At 38.1% G+C, this 18,720-nt stretch overlaps 1 protein-coding gene across 1 annotated transcript; it reads right to left on the minus strand.

Moving 5' to 3' along the window:
- Positions 1-1,824: 1,824 nt before the first annotated feature.
- Positions 1,825-17,987, minus strand: hemk1 (HemK methyltransferase family member 1). Its single transcript, XM_036570961.1, has 11 exons — positions 17,757-17,987; positions 14,935-15,111; positions 13,896-13,987; positions 13,438-13,531; positions 13,100-13,231; positions 11,775-11,839; positions 11,640-11,689; positions 8,130-8,235; positions 6,518-6,613; positions 5,614-5,724; positions 1,825-2,889 (listed from the first exon to the last, which is right to left on the minus strand). The coding sequence occupies exons 1-11, from the start codon at positions 17,814-17,816 to the stop codon at positions 2,850-2,852; spliced, it is 1,023 nt and encodes a 340-aa protein (XP_036426854.1). The 5' UTR covers positions 17,817-17,987; the 3' UTR covers positions 1,825-2,849.
- Between the last annotated feature and the right edge of the window lie 733 nt (positions 17,988-18,720).

Genomic DNA, 18,720 nt, shown 5'->3' on the forward strand with positions numbered 1-18,720 from the left:
AATGATAGCGTGATCATTTTTCTCCCTCTTCCCTGACCACAGGTCTTTCTCGGCAAAATCGTGATTAGAATTTCCAAGAAAGCAAAGCAGGGCTTTTCTGAAATTTTATATATCTGAGCAGCTCAAGCTTACATAAATGCACTGGCAACATAAATATATGGAGAACCATAGAAGAGATTTTAGGTTTTCTCTACATTCGTCCACTCTAGCAGTTTTCTTCAAGCTGTTGTCAGAGATACTTCATTTCTATATATAACTGTAACTGTATTTACATCAGAAATATCAACTATAGTGGTTATTAAACTTTTTTTTTAAATCACAAGTTGCTACAAACCCTTTTATAAGTGAATACAGTCTAGCCTGCATGTAATGACTCACAGTAACAGTTAGAAAGAAGTGTACACTTTAAACAGTATTGTTGGGAATATGTGTTTGTGTCTGTGTGTTTGTTCGCTAGCGAGTGAGTGTGCGGCAGGCCGCCAGCTGTTTCGCAGAATGCACACACTGCTTCCAGGGAGAGGGTAGTGCAGCATCGGGAGGGGGAGTTCTCAGAAAAGGCCTCAATAATTACCTTCAGCCTACTGCACCCTGCCACACACACACACACACACGCTCTCTCTCACATGCACAAACGCACTAAATGCAGTCTCACCACAATAAACCACAGCCACATACAAGAACCCATAGCCAGATATGCAAAGTGTAGGAGGCACTGCGCTAGTAGGTTGCGAAGGAAATAAGAAAAAACAATCGACAATCATAACAACAGAAACCGTTAAGTAGTAGGGCTGCCAGATATTGTACAAGATTACAAGCCTTTTAGAATTTTGTGTGGGTCTTGAAAATGGAAAAAAAATATATTTTTTAAAATCCTTATTTAATCATGCTAAAGACACTGAGCCATCTTAATCAAGCCAAAGGGCCAGTGCTTGGCATGTTGCAACCAATACGAGGGTGTCCAAGCCTGCTGCCCGGCTCATCCAGCAGGATTCCCATAGAGATCCTTTCTTTTTGCGTCACTTTTAGTGATGCAATACCAGTTTCTGACATGCTTTACAAGCCCAAGTGGCATTACATGGTAACTTAAAGAATGTGATTTTCCAAAGGGCACACCTGTTTAAAGCACAATTAAGCAACCAGTCTGACTACACTGGGAACTGGTTGCAATATAATGGGAAGAAAATAGTGGACAATCAAAATAAAAACCACTCTGAACTGCATTTTTTATAGACAAAATAATACAATGTTAAAATAAAGTATATTTGTTACATAAAGCATATTTTATACCTGCATTATGGTCCTGTTTTCTTTTATGAATGAAACCCTCATAATTCCAGCATCTGTTTGTATTAGTAACAGCAATCTGAAATAAGAGCTACTGCTAGAACACAGTGCCATTTGGAGCCTGTTTCTTTTTTTTAGCCCACCTGCTGTGAATTAAAGTTAAGTGTCTTGCTGAAGTGCACAGCTGCAGCAGTCAGAGGAAATTTAGAATCTCCAGTCCTCTGACACGGAGACCTGCCTGGAATTGAAACCTGTAACTCTATGTTCCTGGATGGGAAATGGTGTGAATTATTTTAGGAATTTCTCACTGCTTTTAAATCAGCCCTTTATTACACCAAGATAAAAGTATACGTGAGGTAACATACCTTTCAAAGCTTCAAAGCATTCAAAAATAGCAGTGAGTTCCATTAATTCAGTGCAGATGGTCTGTATGAATTAGAAAAGAGTGAGAAGTCCAATAGTCAAGTCGATGCACGTTCATGAGTCTGCTTTTCCATTGTAACGCATTTCAGGATTACAAATCACACCTTTGAAGGTAGCCAATGTTTTTCTTGCATTTATTTATTTTTCCACAGGTCCAGTCATGTATGGGTTTACGTACCAAAACGTTATAATTCACTACTGAACATTTTCGAACCTACCTTTATACCAAAAACAGGCTGTTTTTGTTACCGTGCCTTTAAGACGGATATAAGTAAAAGTCCTCTGTTCTGATTGGCTGCCCTGTACTGTGCCTCACTCGCTTTAACACAAATGGGAGGAGCTAAACTACCGTAGCCTAAATAGGTGGATGTAGGTAAATGAGCTGTTTTTTTATAACAACAGATGAACTACAAACTGGCTGTTTGGCAGCTTAGTTTCCGTACAGTCGAATGCAAAATTGTGAAAATAAGTACACATCCACTAGAGAGAACACACTTCTACATACATTAATGCACAATTACTGTTTATTTGTTAAATTTAACATATTGGAAAAAAAGAAAACATAAAATGTGGCTGGTGCAAAAGGTACAGCTCATATTATATTTTATATTTTATTCCTTTTCAAATGTGTTATACTCAGCAAAAAACAAAAAATAGAAATTGTGCACTACAATTAGCAGAAAATGCCATATTTAAGTGTGCTGTCTGCAGAGGATGTGTTACTTATTTTCACTTAGAAAATCAACAAAACGTGCCATTTGACTGGGGCTGTTCAAACTTGTGCATACAATTGTATATGGACTGTATGGACTGAAGAGTGAATGGTAGGTTTCAAACTCATGCGAAAGAAGTGAGCATTATTTTCCATGATATGGGCCCTTTAACTCTTCAAAAAATCTCAGTACGTGACGAGAGGAGGGAAGCTTATGATGGGAGCTGAGATGCAAGTAATGCACTTTGGCAGGAGACCTCAGAAACAGATCCTTCATAGCGGTGACTCCATCCATCGTTTCCATATCAGCTTTCTTCCAAGTTATGCGCTCTCTCTGTCCATCTTGCTCTCTTCCTTAACCTGTACCTCAGCTCACTCTCTTACACAATCTGTGCCTTTTTCTCACGCAAAAGCATTTCTCTTTAGCATTTCAGTCTAGTTCTCTTCTCTGTAGGATGCAGAATCGCGGCCTGTAAAACCAACAGACAAGCAAAGCAGCGGTGATCATTAGTACAAATATTTACTGTAACTTGTTTATCTGATGCTTAGAGACACTATCCTTTACATGTGAGATAACAGGGAATGTGGCATGGGCAGATATCTCTGAATGAGCGTAATTCTTTTTTAATTACTTCATGGTTTTGCCTAGACAAAGCGTGGTTGTAATTGTCCGGTAGGATCACATGCATATGAGTGTATCGTGTGACCGGTGTGGTGTCTAGAATACCACAGAAAGCTAAGAAGGCTCATTTAGTGTTCTGAAACATGCTATGAACTGAACCTGCTAGTTTTAAGAGTTAACATATGTATCCAGACTCAAACGACACTCATATAGAGCACTCAGGTTTCCAGAGCACCATTCCATTCCAATCCATCTATGTCACTATCCTTTATATCACTGAGTGATCAAATGATTGATTATTTGTATATGTATGTATGTATTTGGATTTGTACCCCAGTTTTAGTCATGGTCAGTGTCAACCCACTAGCTAGGTCCCCTTTGACACAACGCTGCAAGCTGGTAGGGTAAAGGCTAGCACATCCTGCACGTCACATGAAGCCAGACACATCTTTTCAAACTGCCGCTAACGCAGCATCACTGGACAGCTTAACACACTTGGAGGAGAATGGCAACTGCTAATTCTGTTACGTCAGTCAAGAGACACCTGCGTTGGCTCCCATCATGCTGAGTCATGGGGGAAAGAAGGAGGGCCATCCTACCCACCCAGATAGAGTGATGCCAATTATGTGCCCACTCTAAATCTCCGTCACTGTTACTGATGCCAAACTCTGCATATCTGCACATGAATTGGGTATTATTTTATCTCAAAAGACATTTTTCTTTTGTTTAAAAAAATGTATTTATTATTTTTTGGAACTCTTCATGTTTTATGTCATCACCTGTGTTTTATTGAGAATTTTGGGTAACTCCACAAGCCTGCTGAAGCCTGCATCCAAAGCGGCCCCTCTGGAAGTTCACAGAAATCCTGCATTATGCCCTTTACAGCCTAGAAGAATGTTATGTCCATGTGTCTGCCAGCTCACAATTAACACAACCAGAGAAGATGTGCCACAACCATCTGTGGTCAGGAGGCCAAGAGAACACAAAGCTCTTAATGCAAAGCTAGCCAGCAAAGGCCTCTGCTGGCTGACAGAATTGTTAGTTTTCTCCTCCAAGGGTGTTCAGCTATTCAATGATGTTGCATTAGTGGCAGTTTGAGAAGTTGCAGTGGATAGTTTCACATGTGAGGAAAAAGAAAAAGTCAGCAAGTCTGCAAGTTGGGAGGTCACCGGAGATTTGTCTGGGCACTGGACATTATTCCAGAGAGGAGAGGCCCATTATCATCTTTTGGACTCCCAGACAAGGATGGCTGACCCCACTGCCAGGGATGCCACACTATTACTGATATATTATCAACCAAATATTTAGAAAATTAATCAAGTAGTAAGAATATAAAAAAGCTGAAAAATAAAACATACTAAAACATACATACACATGTAACTGAACATTAACAAGCCAAGCCAGCCTTTCAAATGTTCAGCATTACTGGATAAAAACAGACTGTGAAGCCTTTTAAAGAGTGGCATCCAATCTTATCTGCAAAGGCTGTGCATGGTTTGTTATTGTTAAGTACACTTTTATTGTTTTGCCTTTTCTGGAAATTCTGATATACTGGTAACTTGATTAATCGTCCATATAAGTGGTCAATATTACATCAATAATGATACGGCATGGACACCTACTAGGACACCTTTAAAACAGCAATGTCAAATCTTGCATGCAAAGGTTTCCATTTCAAAAAAGCAGCAGTTCACCTAATTCCACTCATTAATCAGTTGGTCTAAGTCTTCAATCAATTGATCATGTGTTAGAATGAAGACCTGCAGCAACACCAGCCATTTGCAGCAAAGACTGGACACCCCTGTTTTAAAAAACTTCATAAAAAGATGTATTAAAAAATGCCAAAGATGCATGTTAATGTGTCTGTCAGGCTTTGTTTCGTTCTTACCACTATGAGAATTTAAAATATGCATCATCATCATGCAAACTGCTAGAAGTATCCAGGCTCCCCTTCTAATTGTAAATTCAGTACTTTAAGGTGCACCTATTATCAAAACAGCTGTCGAATTGTGTACACAGCTTATATAACCTACAAAGAAAAGCACTGCTAATAGAATGGGATGCTCTGGAGCAGCTGAAAATGAGCCTGAAGTCACCATGTCCAACGCCATGTGTGGGCTAGAGGAGCATAAAGGCCCCAGCTTCAGGCTGTGGAGAAGCAGAGCCCTATCCAATACCTTGGGGATGAGCTGATGTGGCATTTGTGATCCAGAACTAATCATCCAACATCAGTACCTGACCTCACTAATGTTCTTGTGGCTGAATACAACCAAATTCTCACAGCAATGTTACAACACCTAGTGTAAAAGCTGTTACTGCAGCAAAGGAGGGACAAACTCCCTCAGGATGGGACAAAAAATGGGATGAGCAGGTGTCTACATATTTACACAATTTCCTCGATGTTCTATATTATCCTAGTTCATTCATCTACATTAAAGAACCTCCAGAACTGTTTTGGCTGATAGACTACAAATTTAAAAAATTGATATTTTGGGAAATTACAGATTATAAAATAGTTTTCAGTAGTTTAAGGCAAACAAACCGATTTCTGATATGTCTTGGTAATTCTGACCTGTTGGTGAAATCATAGCGTGTTTCCAAATACTGCAATCCCAGCTTCCTCTGCTCTACCAGATGCTTTAGCAGGGCAGGATGGCGTGGATCCACCTCCAAATACACACGACTGATAAAGAGGCAGAGTCGGCAGGAAAGAAGATAAAGCAGAGAGGATGTATGATGTATGAAAGAGATTGTATCACAGGAACAGCTAGAAAAGGCCTATGATTAAAAAAACAGGGAGACTCATGTCTTATGCAAGATTTTTTTAAATAAAACACAAATATTTATATGTATCTAAGAAAAAGGAGAAAGTGCCGTTTCAGTGAATGAAAACTACATTTCAACAGATTTCAGTAGATTCACTAGATGAGAGTGATTATGCTTGTATGACACAAAAGATGTACATAAATGACTAAAGGAATACTTGAAAGCACAGAGAGTGCACACTCACTTCTGAGTCATGACACACATGTACACACACACACACACATACACACACACTCTCTCTCTCTCTTTCTAACACAAGCTGTTAATTTCAGGCTTGTATGACAGGAGGTTAGCCATTTTTTAAATGTGTAATTTCACAAGAATAAAATGCTTTACACAGGCCAGACTCAGTCATCACCAATGGCCAGTCATGCAGCGTGCGGTGGTGAGTATTGTGGGGTAATTACTGGGAGAAAGCCTGGATCCCTGGAACACTCTTATCTGCTTCCATGAAAGCGTGGAGAAGTGTGAGCAGCATGGATTCCCTGAAGCGCTTAAGAAGTGCTGGGAAAGCTCCTTAGCTAGATTAGAGCCAAGCTATTTATACTCCACTGCTCTTCTAGGCCACAGACACTAGATCATATTCACTGAGCGAGCAACACACACACACACACACACACACACACACACACACACACACTCCCTCTTACCCGTCCTTTGTGAGGAGTTTGGGTGCTAGAGTCAGAATCTGACTTATTACTGTCATGCCGTCCGAACCCCCATCCAGTGCTGAGTGGTCTTCAAATCTGCAGAAGGGAAGAGATATGACACCTGTCAAAAGTTTAGGGACACCTCGCTTTCTTTTGACATTTTCTGTGTTTTTTCTATCTTCTTTTCATTTCACCCATTTCATCACAGTTTATTCTGAGCTCTATGAGTTCATGAACTGCACTCCTTCAACAGCAACATGACACAAACTACAGTCATATGCAAAAGTTTGAACACTCCCAGTCACATTACACATTTTTTGATTTTCCAAATGAAAATAAGTTAACGCATCCTATGGCATTGTTCTGTTAATTTTAATGTACAACTTCTATTTATTTGCTGAGTTTAACATATTTGGAAAAAAAAAAAAAAATGTAAAATATAAAATGTGGCATAACTTTTTCACAGGCCATATTTTGTTTTATTTTTTTCCAGTATGTTAAATTAAGCGAATAAACAGTAGCTATGCATTAAAATGTGTAGAAGTGTTTTCTCTGTAGAGGCTAAGTTAATTTATTTCCCTTAGGAAATCAACAAAGTGTCATTTAACCAGGGGTGTTCAAACCTTTTACTATGACTGTACATGCCTTTTCAGAAAGTTTTAGAAAGAAGTTTAATTCTTGGTCACAGTTAATAATTGAAATTGTACACAAAATAATAATAAATGTAATAATTGAAATAAGTGAACTGATAAACAGTGAATTATGTAAAAAAATAGAAGCTGCATGCATCTTTATTAGGTCACCTTGGCCGTACCATCTTATTAAAATATCAATAATAGACCTTTCAAAGATTAGCTGTACCAAAATATGGTAGTTACAGACATATTCTAACATATTTTTGTAGACCTCATCTTTCCTGAAATAAATGGCTCTGGCCATGTGACCAATTACACCACCTACTTGAAAATGTGAAATGAAAGCAAGACAATATAATCAATATAATTTAATTCACAATTGACCATTAAGTGGAAAACATTTTTTTTTAAATCAACACACATTTTAAACACATATTCTAATTAACAACTCTTTCAGAGCAACACAGTCTAAAAACTTTGGTCACATCAGTGACCAGGCAGATTAAAAGGGTTTAGTAACAAAAAACATCTGCAATAGTTTTGTTACAATAAAGCTGATCTTTGCAAACAGTTTGCGTATATTTTGTAACTCTGTAAGCTTAATGTTCATCAAAGAGCGGTGTAGGCTGAAATACTATACGCTAGACATCAGGGGATGTTTAAAGATGTTTTAAGGGAACATCAAATACTAATCATAAAATATCAATAATATACTGTAATTTCATGTATAGTTCCTACAAGGGAGCTTTCAGAGGCATTAAACACCTCAGACATCTGTTTCCTGAAGTTTCTCTAGAATAGGGCATTTCACATCAAATCCCTCTGAACGACTTTGTTTACATCTAAAGGACTGAAACATGCAGACGTTTTTTTTTTTTTATCTATGGAATTCCCCTAGAATTTGTCACTTATAAAATATCTCTGTGTTTGGTATTAATGAGTGTGGTCCACTGTATCTGGGTGTGTGTTTTCAGTACCTGACTATCTCTTCTTGCAGAGACTCCATGTCCTCAGTGAACAGGTAGGGGGGGTTGCTAACCAGCACATCAACAGCACTGCAGTCTCTCACTATCAAATCTGCATCTAAGAATAGGACCCACAAACAGACACGTTTCTGAATACAATATCAGTTAAAGCACCCCCGCTAACACGCCAACTGGCTCTGAAAGCCTTGGCAACATGCGGCGCTTCAGCTTCCCACTAATAGAGGCATTAAGCTGCTGGAACTGAGACTACAAGAACAATATTCAGCAGCCAGAGAAGCCACCAGCCAACCACTTCCTATTTACTGTAAAATATTTTAGAATTTGAATTAGTTAAAAAAAATACTGAGTATCTTATCCAATAAAAGCACACATCCTCTCTGGCTGCCACTGTGAGCTTTGAGTCCAAATATTTTTTTACATTTTTTTAAATTAAAGAGTGATGACAGATGACAGTGTTGCTCAAAGTTTAGATATGCTACCTTTAAATACACCTTCTTTGAGCTAGCAGCTAAAATCAGAAGTGACTAATAGCTTTCTAGACAGTCTGGGCTCATACATACAGTCATATGCAGACGTCTGAACACCCACGGCCAAATTGAAAAACCTTAAAACATAAAACATAACGTACAAAACATGCCATCATTTTTGCACAAGCCTTATTTTATTTTTTATTTTTTTCCAATATGTTAAATCCAGCAAATAAACAGTCATTGTGCATTAGTATTTTTAATTTAAAAGTGTATTCTTTGTAGAGGACGTTACCTATTTTACCTAACAAAACAAAAAACAAATAATTTGAATGGCACCCAAAATTTTGCACACATCTGTAAACAGAAATACTTAAAACATAACCTGAGTCGTTTCATATCAATTCCAGATATATTGTAACATCATATACATACTATTTTTATTCATTTATTTATTTTTAATAAAAAAATAATTGTCTACAAGGTGGGTTTAAACGGTACACTGTCATGGCTCAGCCTTAATTTGATTTTTTAACGTCCAACTCAAATTTGGATTACTTTGTCACTAATACTAATACTAATTAATACAAGCAATTAATGCATTTTCTGAATTTATTCATTAATTTTTTGAGTGCAATTACAAAAAAGGCTTAAACTCCTACTTGACACTGCGGAACCCAATCAGCCCACTAACCCATTTCGATATTCTAAAAATAGGTACATGATATGGGTCGAGTGAAAATTACAGAGGCTATTTACTCTTGGGTTTTCTGTCTATAATGTAAATTCAAAACATTCCACAGCATGAAATCTAATTCACTATACATGTTGTTAAATGTTTCTTTTAAGTATGGTCAGCTACAATTTAGGATGCGGACATCTCACACACATTTTCATAAGTGGTAGACCAACGTCATAGTTCAGCTATAAGTTATAAGCTATAAGCTATAAGTTCACTCCAGTTTACATTCAAGCTTTTTTTAGAATTGTCTTTAGCAATTTGCACCCACATGGCGGATTTTATGATCCACTATTGCTCTTCAGTACCTAGTGCACAATGTAGAAAACACACCAACACTTAAACTTACACAGAGACTCACCAGCTACATGAAACTTCAATTTACAGAAACATCTACAGATTTTTTTATAAAAATAAACATGAAAAACCAGAATAAATAAGAATCTTAGTAAAAAGTGCTAATAATGCTACGATTAGTCGTCTGTTCTAGAAGTCGAAAAACAGCCCAAGCTCAATTGCATAAAATGTTAAATGTTGAAATATTCAATTAACAAATGGTCCCAGTTTAAATGTTTGTTACTAGTCCTTCAAAAAGAGTGTTTTGTTTATCAATTATTTTAAGTAAAAATTAACCGGGGGTCATTGAAGCCCAGTCTAGATTTTTCATCTTTGTTGTCCTTTATTTCATTATTTTAAAAAATAAATCATACAAAATGTGCTTGGTTATGTTAAAACAAACAATAATATTTGATTTTACAATCAGATACAGTACCGTGCAAAATTCAGAGATCATTTATGTAATTTCTGGCCCAAATTTCAAAAAAGTGAAAAATCATAAGTTTCTAAAACAAGTTATTAAAAGACTGAACTTTGGAGATGTGGAAAAATATCCCCCGCAGATTTCATTGTGAAACTGAGAGCAAGTATCCTGAAAAGAAGCTCTAATACAGGTAAAACATGGGCACTTTAAATCCTGAAAAAAACTGAAATACTGAAAAAAATAATAACTTTGTATTGTTTTCCCCTTATACAAAATTAATTTCTCTCATATAAGCCAATATGAGCAGCAGAGGTGCTTCACACTGATTCAGGAAGGACACTGTGACTGTGTGTGTGTGTGTGTGTGTGTGTGTGTGTGTGTGTGTGTGTTTGTGTGTGCGTGCGTGTGTGTGTGGAGAGTTTTATCATCATCTAGTGGAAAAAGTCTGACACTACATATAACACTGAACAGTACTGGTTTTCAGTCTTTGCCCTGGTTTATCCCTGACTTGCATAGTCAGGTGTTACTTGAAAAAAGCTATCTGTCAGAAGACCAGATTCTTTCTTTTAACTGATACTACATTTGAATTTGGAAGTAGAAGAAGAGATATTTTATTATGATTTGAGCAAAGTTACTGGTCTTGTTTTGTGAATAGAAACCTTCCTTTCCATTTTTCCATAGTTTAGCTGCTGCTTGACATCAAAACAAACAGAAAAATGTCAAAAGTTCAATTTATTGCAATTCACTGTAATTAATTAAGTAACCATAATTACTTGTGCAATTAAGGGAAACATCACAAAAACAAGAACTCTCGGTGTCTAAGGGCTACCTAAAGGGGTAATAACAATATACTAGTGTACTGACATCTATAGACTCTATAGACTTGTGTTTGGAAATCCTGCTATTCATTACATAATTTACTAATTAAATATGCAATTATATTTGAACAGTATAGCGAAATTACAGTACAGTAACCTTTGACTTATAAGTGTTAACAAGCCCTTCCTGCTGCTTCTGTATTTCTGCTTGTCATGCTTGCCTTGCAAAAAATAAATGCTGCTCTTCCGTGGTGCTGATACTTGTTTCCCATCATCTGTCATTATGTGGCATTTTGTGTCCCGTGTCTCATTGCAAAATCCTGTTGTTACTACACAGATACTATACATATCTAGTTCTATTTCTCTCAGTATCTCTGTAGCCTGAATTCCCTGTTATACACTGTAACGATGTGACCCAGTCTGTGTAAGCTTGTCTCCACTCTCTGTGTAAAAACACATCTCAAACATCTTTAACCTCGGTCATCGTGTCTTCTGTGAGCGTCACACTGTTATATTATCTGTTTGTGTTGTTGGGGACGAGGTCAAAAAAGTGGAAGCTCCTCATTGCATAATCCCACAATGTTGTCAAAGCAGTCAATCAATCAACCACTTCATATGTTTTTCTCTGTAAAAGTAGCTCCACAACACTCTACTTTCTTTTTCCTAATGTAAAATCATAATGAAATTGAACCTTCTCTTTAAACATTCCTCACTTACCCTTTATAATATCTAAATGATGCACTTCCAGTCTGCCCTGGAGTCCCAGTCTGGGGAAATAAACATGTATGTTTAGGTGCATGAATGAACAGCTCACTTGTATTCATATCTGCTCACGTCAGAGGTGATAATTACCTGCTTGCGTTTTCCTTCGTTAGGAACACTGCTTCCTGGCTGTGGTCCAATGCAATAGCCTTGAGCTTAGAGTAAAAGCATTAACGGAATAAATTACCTCATCAAGAATTACCACACTCGCAGCAGTGGTCCTACACATTATAGATATTGTGAAATAAAGGTGTGTTGTAGCAAAGACTGTGATTTAACCTCATACACTGCTTACTATTCAGTTATTAATCTTAAAGGGGAACCGTTAGTTATTTTTTTTAAGTAATAAAGTGCTGCATCATGCTAATGCTTTGAAAAACCATGGGTTTTACCATCAAACCCATTTCAGAGAAAAAAAGACAAGGAAAAACTGGACCAATGACATCACTGGTCCCATATCCTGAGGGAGGGAACTGCCAAGAATCAACACAGGCATGACGCACATGGCTTTTCTGCTCCCATGCACTTGCCCATCCTCTTCAAACTTATAAATAAATGAAAGAGCAGCCTTAACAAACGTGCATACAGAGCTAGCCACAGTAGCTGTTAGAGCACACTACATTTTTAAATAGGGCTGATATAATGAGGCAGAAGATAAAACAGATTTTGAAGCATCCACAAAAGCATTTCATTTTAAACCAGAATTCACCTATTAGACAATAGAGGAGAGACGACAACACAAACAATGAACAGGCCCAGACGCAGGACAAGAGAGAAACAACGTCCATGAGGTCAAATGAATTTGCCTCAGTGTATTTCTAGTAAATGTGGAAGCTAAGATAAACATTTTGTGAAGTTTTTAAGTGAGCACTATATATTAGTAGCTAATATATATTTGGTATTTGCTAATGGGTAACACTACATCAGTTATTACAGACAGCCTAGCTCAGTTTATCCTCTCTTCTGTGGCAGTGATGCATCTGTCGACAGCGACAGGCAACAGTCCCCAGAAGGAACAAGATCCAATCTGAATCTGATGCTCAAAAACATCCAAGTGTTTGGAGCACAAGCAAATGTTCTCAATTCATCTCATGTCAACAGCACAAGATGGCATACTGAGTAAAAGACGTTTGCTCATTTCACAGAAAGTGCAGCTCCTTATTGAAACAAAACTCTGGGAGCTGTTTACAGTGTAAGACTGGTCCCCTTTGAGACTTTTTATTCAGTAAGTACCACAAACAATTTGGTAACTTCTATGAATCTAATATGTAAAACTAGTATGTACGTGTTATGTAGTTTTGAACACTTTAAGGAACTGAAGTGTGGGCCCAAATGCCTCTTAACATGTCTTCCCAGGATAATATCAAAATATTTTCCATAAAGGATAATGAGTGCTGGGTGTGGTGGAGACTAACCTGTGGTACGCTGTGCAGTAAGCTAAGAGATATTGCGCCCGTTCCACAGCCCACCTCTAGGCATCTTAAAGCAGGCCACGTCCTGCCCCTCCACTCTGTCTGGAGATCCTCCAACACCAAACTAACCAGCTCCTACACACAACCCCCCCCCGAAACACAGAAACGCACAAATCTGCACGTTTGCCATGATACCTGTATTATCACACACCATGTTTATGCTTATGAGTCACATCCTGTGTTTCCCAAATTCATTTCTAGTTCATTAGAAGTGAAGGTCTTGGCAAACAAGATAAAGGGCACTGCAGATTACTGAGAAATGTGTGTGTGTGATGTCAGACCTCTGTTTCGGGGCGTGGGATGAACACTGGAGGTCTCATCTTCAGAGTCAGGTCCCTAAAGTCCCACTCTTCAATTACATACTGCAATGGCATCCTGAAACACACATACACACAGACACACTCTAAACACCAGGTCAGACAAAACATACAGTTTTCCCCTCATCCCAAATGTAGTTGATCTGCCAAATCTGCCAGAATGTTTGTTTTGCACTGGAACTATGAGGAAATTGGTAATGCACTTGGATTATGAGAATCAACTTCTAAGACTGAACTTCGGAGGTGTGGAAAAATAACCCTGCAGATTTCCTTGAAAAACTGTGGTCTCCCAAAAGGAATGGAAGCTGTAATAAAGGCGAAAGGTGAACACACTTAATAATGAAAGAAATGTCTGCATGGCCCTGGCCTGTTGCACTGTGTATAAATATTAGAATACTGACAGTAGACAGTCGAGTCAGTACCTTGTGAGGCGTTTGGTACACAGTTTCCACACATTCTCCCTTTGCTGGTCAGTCAGACTGTCCCTGAGACGACTCCTCTCCACACAGTTCAGCTTTCAGACAGAGGGGGGGAGAGACGGAGAGAGAGAGAGAGAGATGTTTATAATTAGGAAAACAAGGCAGTGGGGGGATGTGGGGAAGCATAATTTGATTCCTAGAAGTTCTCGGACAAACAGGCAGTAATTGTGCTGGAACTGCTCAGTGTGTTTGTTGAAAAGAATATGAATCTACGTGTCCTCTTTCTGGATAAATATAGTGAGACAACAATGAAACACTCTTGCCAGTTACCACACACACACACAGACACACACACACACACACACACACACACACACACCCCTTGTTAACTTATATTGCTCAGCAGTAAATCATTCCATTTACGGCAGGCGGGCAACCAAGACAAATAAAAACAGGAAAGTGACTCATAAAGAAAAGCTGAAATATATTAAAAATAAAGAGATTGTTTTCCCAGACATGGTTCCAACCTAGACACATGCAGACTTTTCATACATATAGCAACTCTGTATTACTTTATGACCCAATTATGTACTATATGGGGGCTGTGGGAATCAAATGGGCCAGTAGTTGAGGCAGTGATGATGTAACTAATGGCCTGTGGTTGGTGTTTTCTGTGTAACACAGTGATAACAGTGAGGGAGTGGAGGTGATAACACTGACATCTTGAAGAGTACAACACAAAAATAGCACAGAATTGCATCATTTGGCCATTAGACTGGTCAGCTGTAGGTGAGACTAAATCAAATTCAGTTTGTCTACATTATTCTGTCATTAGAAATTCTCTATTTATTCTAGCATCACACACATTCAGTGTCTGGAGATACAGTGCAGTCTGTAAGCACCTGGTCAATGGCATGAATTTTGTAGTTCCGGCTCTGAACTCCAGCGCATTGGACTTGTAATGAAGCAAAGACTATGAGATTAATGTGCAGAATGTCAGAAAGACATAAAGTTAAAGTCAAAGAGAGAGAAATAAACTCACTGTTTTCTTTCCAAGCACATGAGCTATGATGTACTGGCTGGATAGGAGTGGTTCAGAGATGCCGTGCTGCTGGAAGTGTCGAGCCCACAAACTGACCGCCTGCTCTTCTGTCACACTGCAGTCTACAGGAGGGCCAACAGCGCCGCCTACAGCTCTGCAGGGCAATGTGAACAAAGCCTGGAAAAACATATTTTAATGAAGATATGCAAAGTATTAGAAAACAAAATGTAATTGTTGAAATTTAATTCAACAGCACAATTACAAACAGAAGACACCTGGCCTAAACAAACATGATTTAAAACTCAATAAAAAAACATTAAGCTTGCATTCAATGTATTCTCTAGAATGCCATTCCAAAAGCTTTAATTGATCCTAGGTAAGCTTACCCCATCTGACTGAAGTGGTCTAGATGGGCTATAACACTTCAACAGATCAGAAAGACATGCCAGGGCTAGGCCGTTAAAAGCTGTCACAATATCATAAGCAAGACCTTGTAAGCAATTCAAAATTTAACTGGAAACCAGCAAAAACTAAATAAAACCAGAGCATGACCAGGCTTTGGATCAGACTTCTCAAAGACTTAGTGACTGACAAGGTGTCCAGACTTCTCATGCTCACACAATGTACATGCATTTTGCAGCATTACAGCACAGTATATACCATGTTTCCACAGAAGTTACTGAACAATTCATATTAGTTACTGGATAATAAATCGTAACATTGATAACTGAATAATAAGCATTTAAGGGTTAAAAGGATTAAACTACTTAAAGGGGAACTCCACCGATTTTTCAAAACATCTACATCATTAGTTGGTTGAGATGTAAACAATTATTCAGAGTGGTTTGATGTGAAATGCTCTGTTCTAGAGAAACTTGCTGAGTCAGAATTGTTTACAGTGGTCATGATAGGAAGCAGACATGTGAGTAGCTTAATGCCTCTGAAAGCTCCCTCACAGAAAGTTATTACAATGTTTAGATATATATTGCCTGATCTCCGTCACATTGTTTTATGACAGTCTTGTGATAATGTTTTGGCTGAAAATGTATGTAAGCATATTTTTTCAGATTTATGACTATTTTACCATAATCAATATTACATATAAACACCCAGAAGGCACGTGTAGGTTCACTGATGGTTTTGGATAGTAAATAATCAAACCCACTTATCCAAACCAGGATGTCCAGTGTTGTGTCCGGAGAATTGATCTTTATTTCTTTGTGCACACATTTCACAGACAGACAACATGCTGACCTGTTTAACATTGTAAGCATCATGTTTAAATAGGTTTTCAGGCACATAACTGGCCTGGACCATGACGTGTTCTTAAACTGCAGAATTGTTTTGAGCATGTAGATTCTGTTCTTAGCTAAGAACAAATACCAAATAAGAAAACATTCATGAATGGCAGAAACTTTGTGATAACTGCATAAGTGGGTTTTAAAAAGTAATTTCTTCCTAAGAATGGTTGATGAATGTGGCCCAAAGTCCTCTCAGAATGTCCTTTCAGGTGCAGCTTACATAAAACAAACACGCAAGCAGATCATACATTATAACACATAATACTGAATATAGTATCGTATAGCATATAATACAGCAGAGCATTCCCTCCCCCTTCCTGTACATATTGTGAAGAGTATGTTCTAACAAGTGTAATCAGCCTTTGTCAACCTCTAACAGGGAATATGGCCAGTATTTCTCACCCACTACTCATCCTAAAATGATGTAAAGGCCCACAAGATTGTAATGCAATCCATGGATTGGAATGAACTGAATTAAATTCAGAACCATTAGCCAACTGTGTTTTGCACACAGATGAATTAGGCCTCCGCATGTAACCCATCCGTGCAGTGAAACACCCACATACATGCACACTAGTGAACACACACACTAGGGTGCAGTGAGCACGCTTGCCCGGAGCGGTGGGCAGCCCTATCCACGGCGCCCGGGGAGCAGGTGGGGGGTTAGGTGCCTTGCTCAAGGGCACTTCAGTCATGCACTGTCAGCTGAGGGGATCAATCCAGCAACCTTCCGGTCACAAGCCTGGTTCCCTAACCTCCAGCCCACGACTGCCCCCTAATGCTGTCGACGAGGATGGGATGGACCATAATAAGCCTATAACATCACATGTCTATTAATGTCAGGTATATCTGATGGTTGATAAACAAGGACAACATATTGTTGTCAGAGCACATGTCAGGTCTCGGTCTCATGACTGGCAATAATAAATAAAATACCTATATAGACATTGTGACCCCTGGTTCCTGTCACCACCACTGTAAAGAAATCAGAGTCTGCAAGTTTCTCTAGAATGCACCACTTCACATCAAACCACTCTGAATGACTTTGTTTACATCTCAAGGACTAAAGTATTCAGAAATTGGTGGAATTCCCTTTTAAGAGTTAGAAAAAAGTGAAGGAAGCACAAGAACTGCCTGACATACCTTAAAAAAACTTAGCTCTTAACTAGCTCTTATTTTCTTATTTTATTCATTCTCTTGATTTGAATGAGAAGAATAAAAAGCCTACTGGTTTTACTCTATTGTGCATTACTCCTCTCCTTTTTACACTTCTTTTTTCAATGCCTGTAAAGCACTTTCAGATGCATGTCAAATGCATGCATGAATGGTGCTACAAAAATAAAATCATGACATTATGACAATATGGTGGTCAAACAGATTAAAAATCTTTTGAGTTCAGAAATTAAGATTATAAATCTCTGCCATAAAAGTCTAAATCTAGCAGTAATTGTTGGCACTAAGCTAACTATATATGAGAAAATCAGTTCACTGCAGCTGCACCCTCTTAATAACTGCTCTTACCTGCTGACTAGAAAAGCTTCTTCTAATCCGGTGAATAACACGTTTTACAATGCTATTCATTTTCCTGCGAACCTACATGGAGATGTTGGATACTGAAATAATGCCTAGTGGTAACATTTCACTGAACAGTCGCTCAAAAACATCATTATAACTGGAAATGTCACCACCATCAACTCCTCAACACACACACTCTCCACTCTGACTGCTCCACGCTGCCGGTGACACTGTAAACGCGGAAACGGCACAGCCCAACGGAATTTCAAAATAAGAGCATGCGTTCTCTCATTATTCTCTACTTTCAGACGCATACGCAATCAGTATATCATACTAAAGACTTTTACCATTTCTAAAACGCATTTTGAAATTATATCCCATTTTCTTCTCATTTTTCAATTACAAAAACGAACAAAATTCTCTCTCTGGCAAAACCGAACAAATGACTGAAAACCACGTTAACTTCGCTCTTTAAGAAACACTACTTAAAAAAAAAATACTTAATCCAGATACATTACTGATTATTAACTACACACTAGTGAAATCAGTTGAAAATATTGTTATCAAAAATGCTAATGAATTTGAAACAGCTTCATAAAGAAAAGTGTGTATGCATCCTAGGACCACTTCCAACTCAGCTGGTGGACATTCTTTTCTCATGTAGCTCCTAACAACACAGTACGATTTGTTAAAGGTTAACTTTTATTTATCTATTTATTTTTCTTTTCTTTTTTTTGTGTGTGTGTGGGTCTTCTACCATCTGCCAATTTGTGTCCTTCAGTTCTGTAAAAATTGAATTTCAATGTTCAAGTAGTTTATGTTCCCACCTACATTGATGTAGGGAAATACTGCAACAAGCTGAAACATCAGAAATCCAGTGATTGCAAATTACTTAACTGAAATACAAATTACTTATAGTACTTTAGTTACTTACTTACTATTACTGATTACTTATAAATAGCTTGTGAAG

This window comes from Colossoma macropomum, unplaced genomic scaffold, assembly GCF_904425465.1.
Source record: "Colossoma macropomum unplaced genomic scaffold, Colossoma_macropomum, whole genome shotgun sequence".
Classification (NCBI taxonomy): domain Eukaryota; kingdom Metazoa; phylum Chordata; class Actinopteri; order Characiformes; family Serrasalmidae; genus Colossoma; species Colossoma macropomum.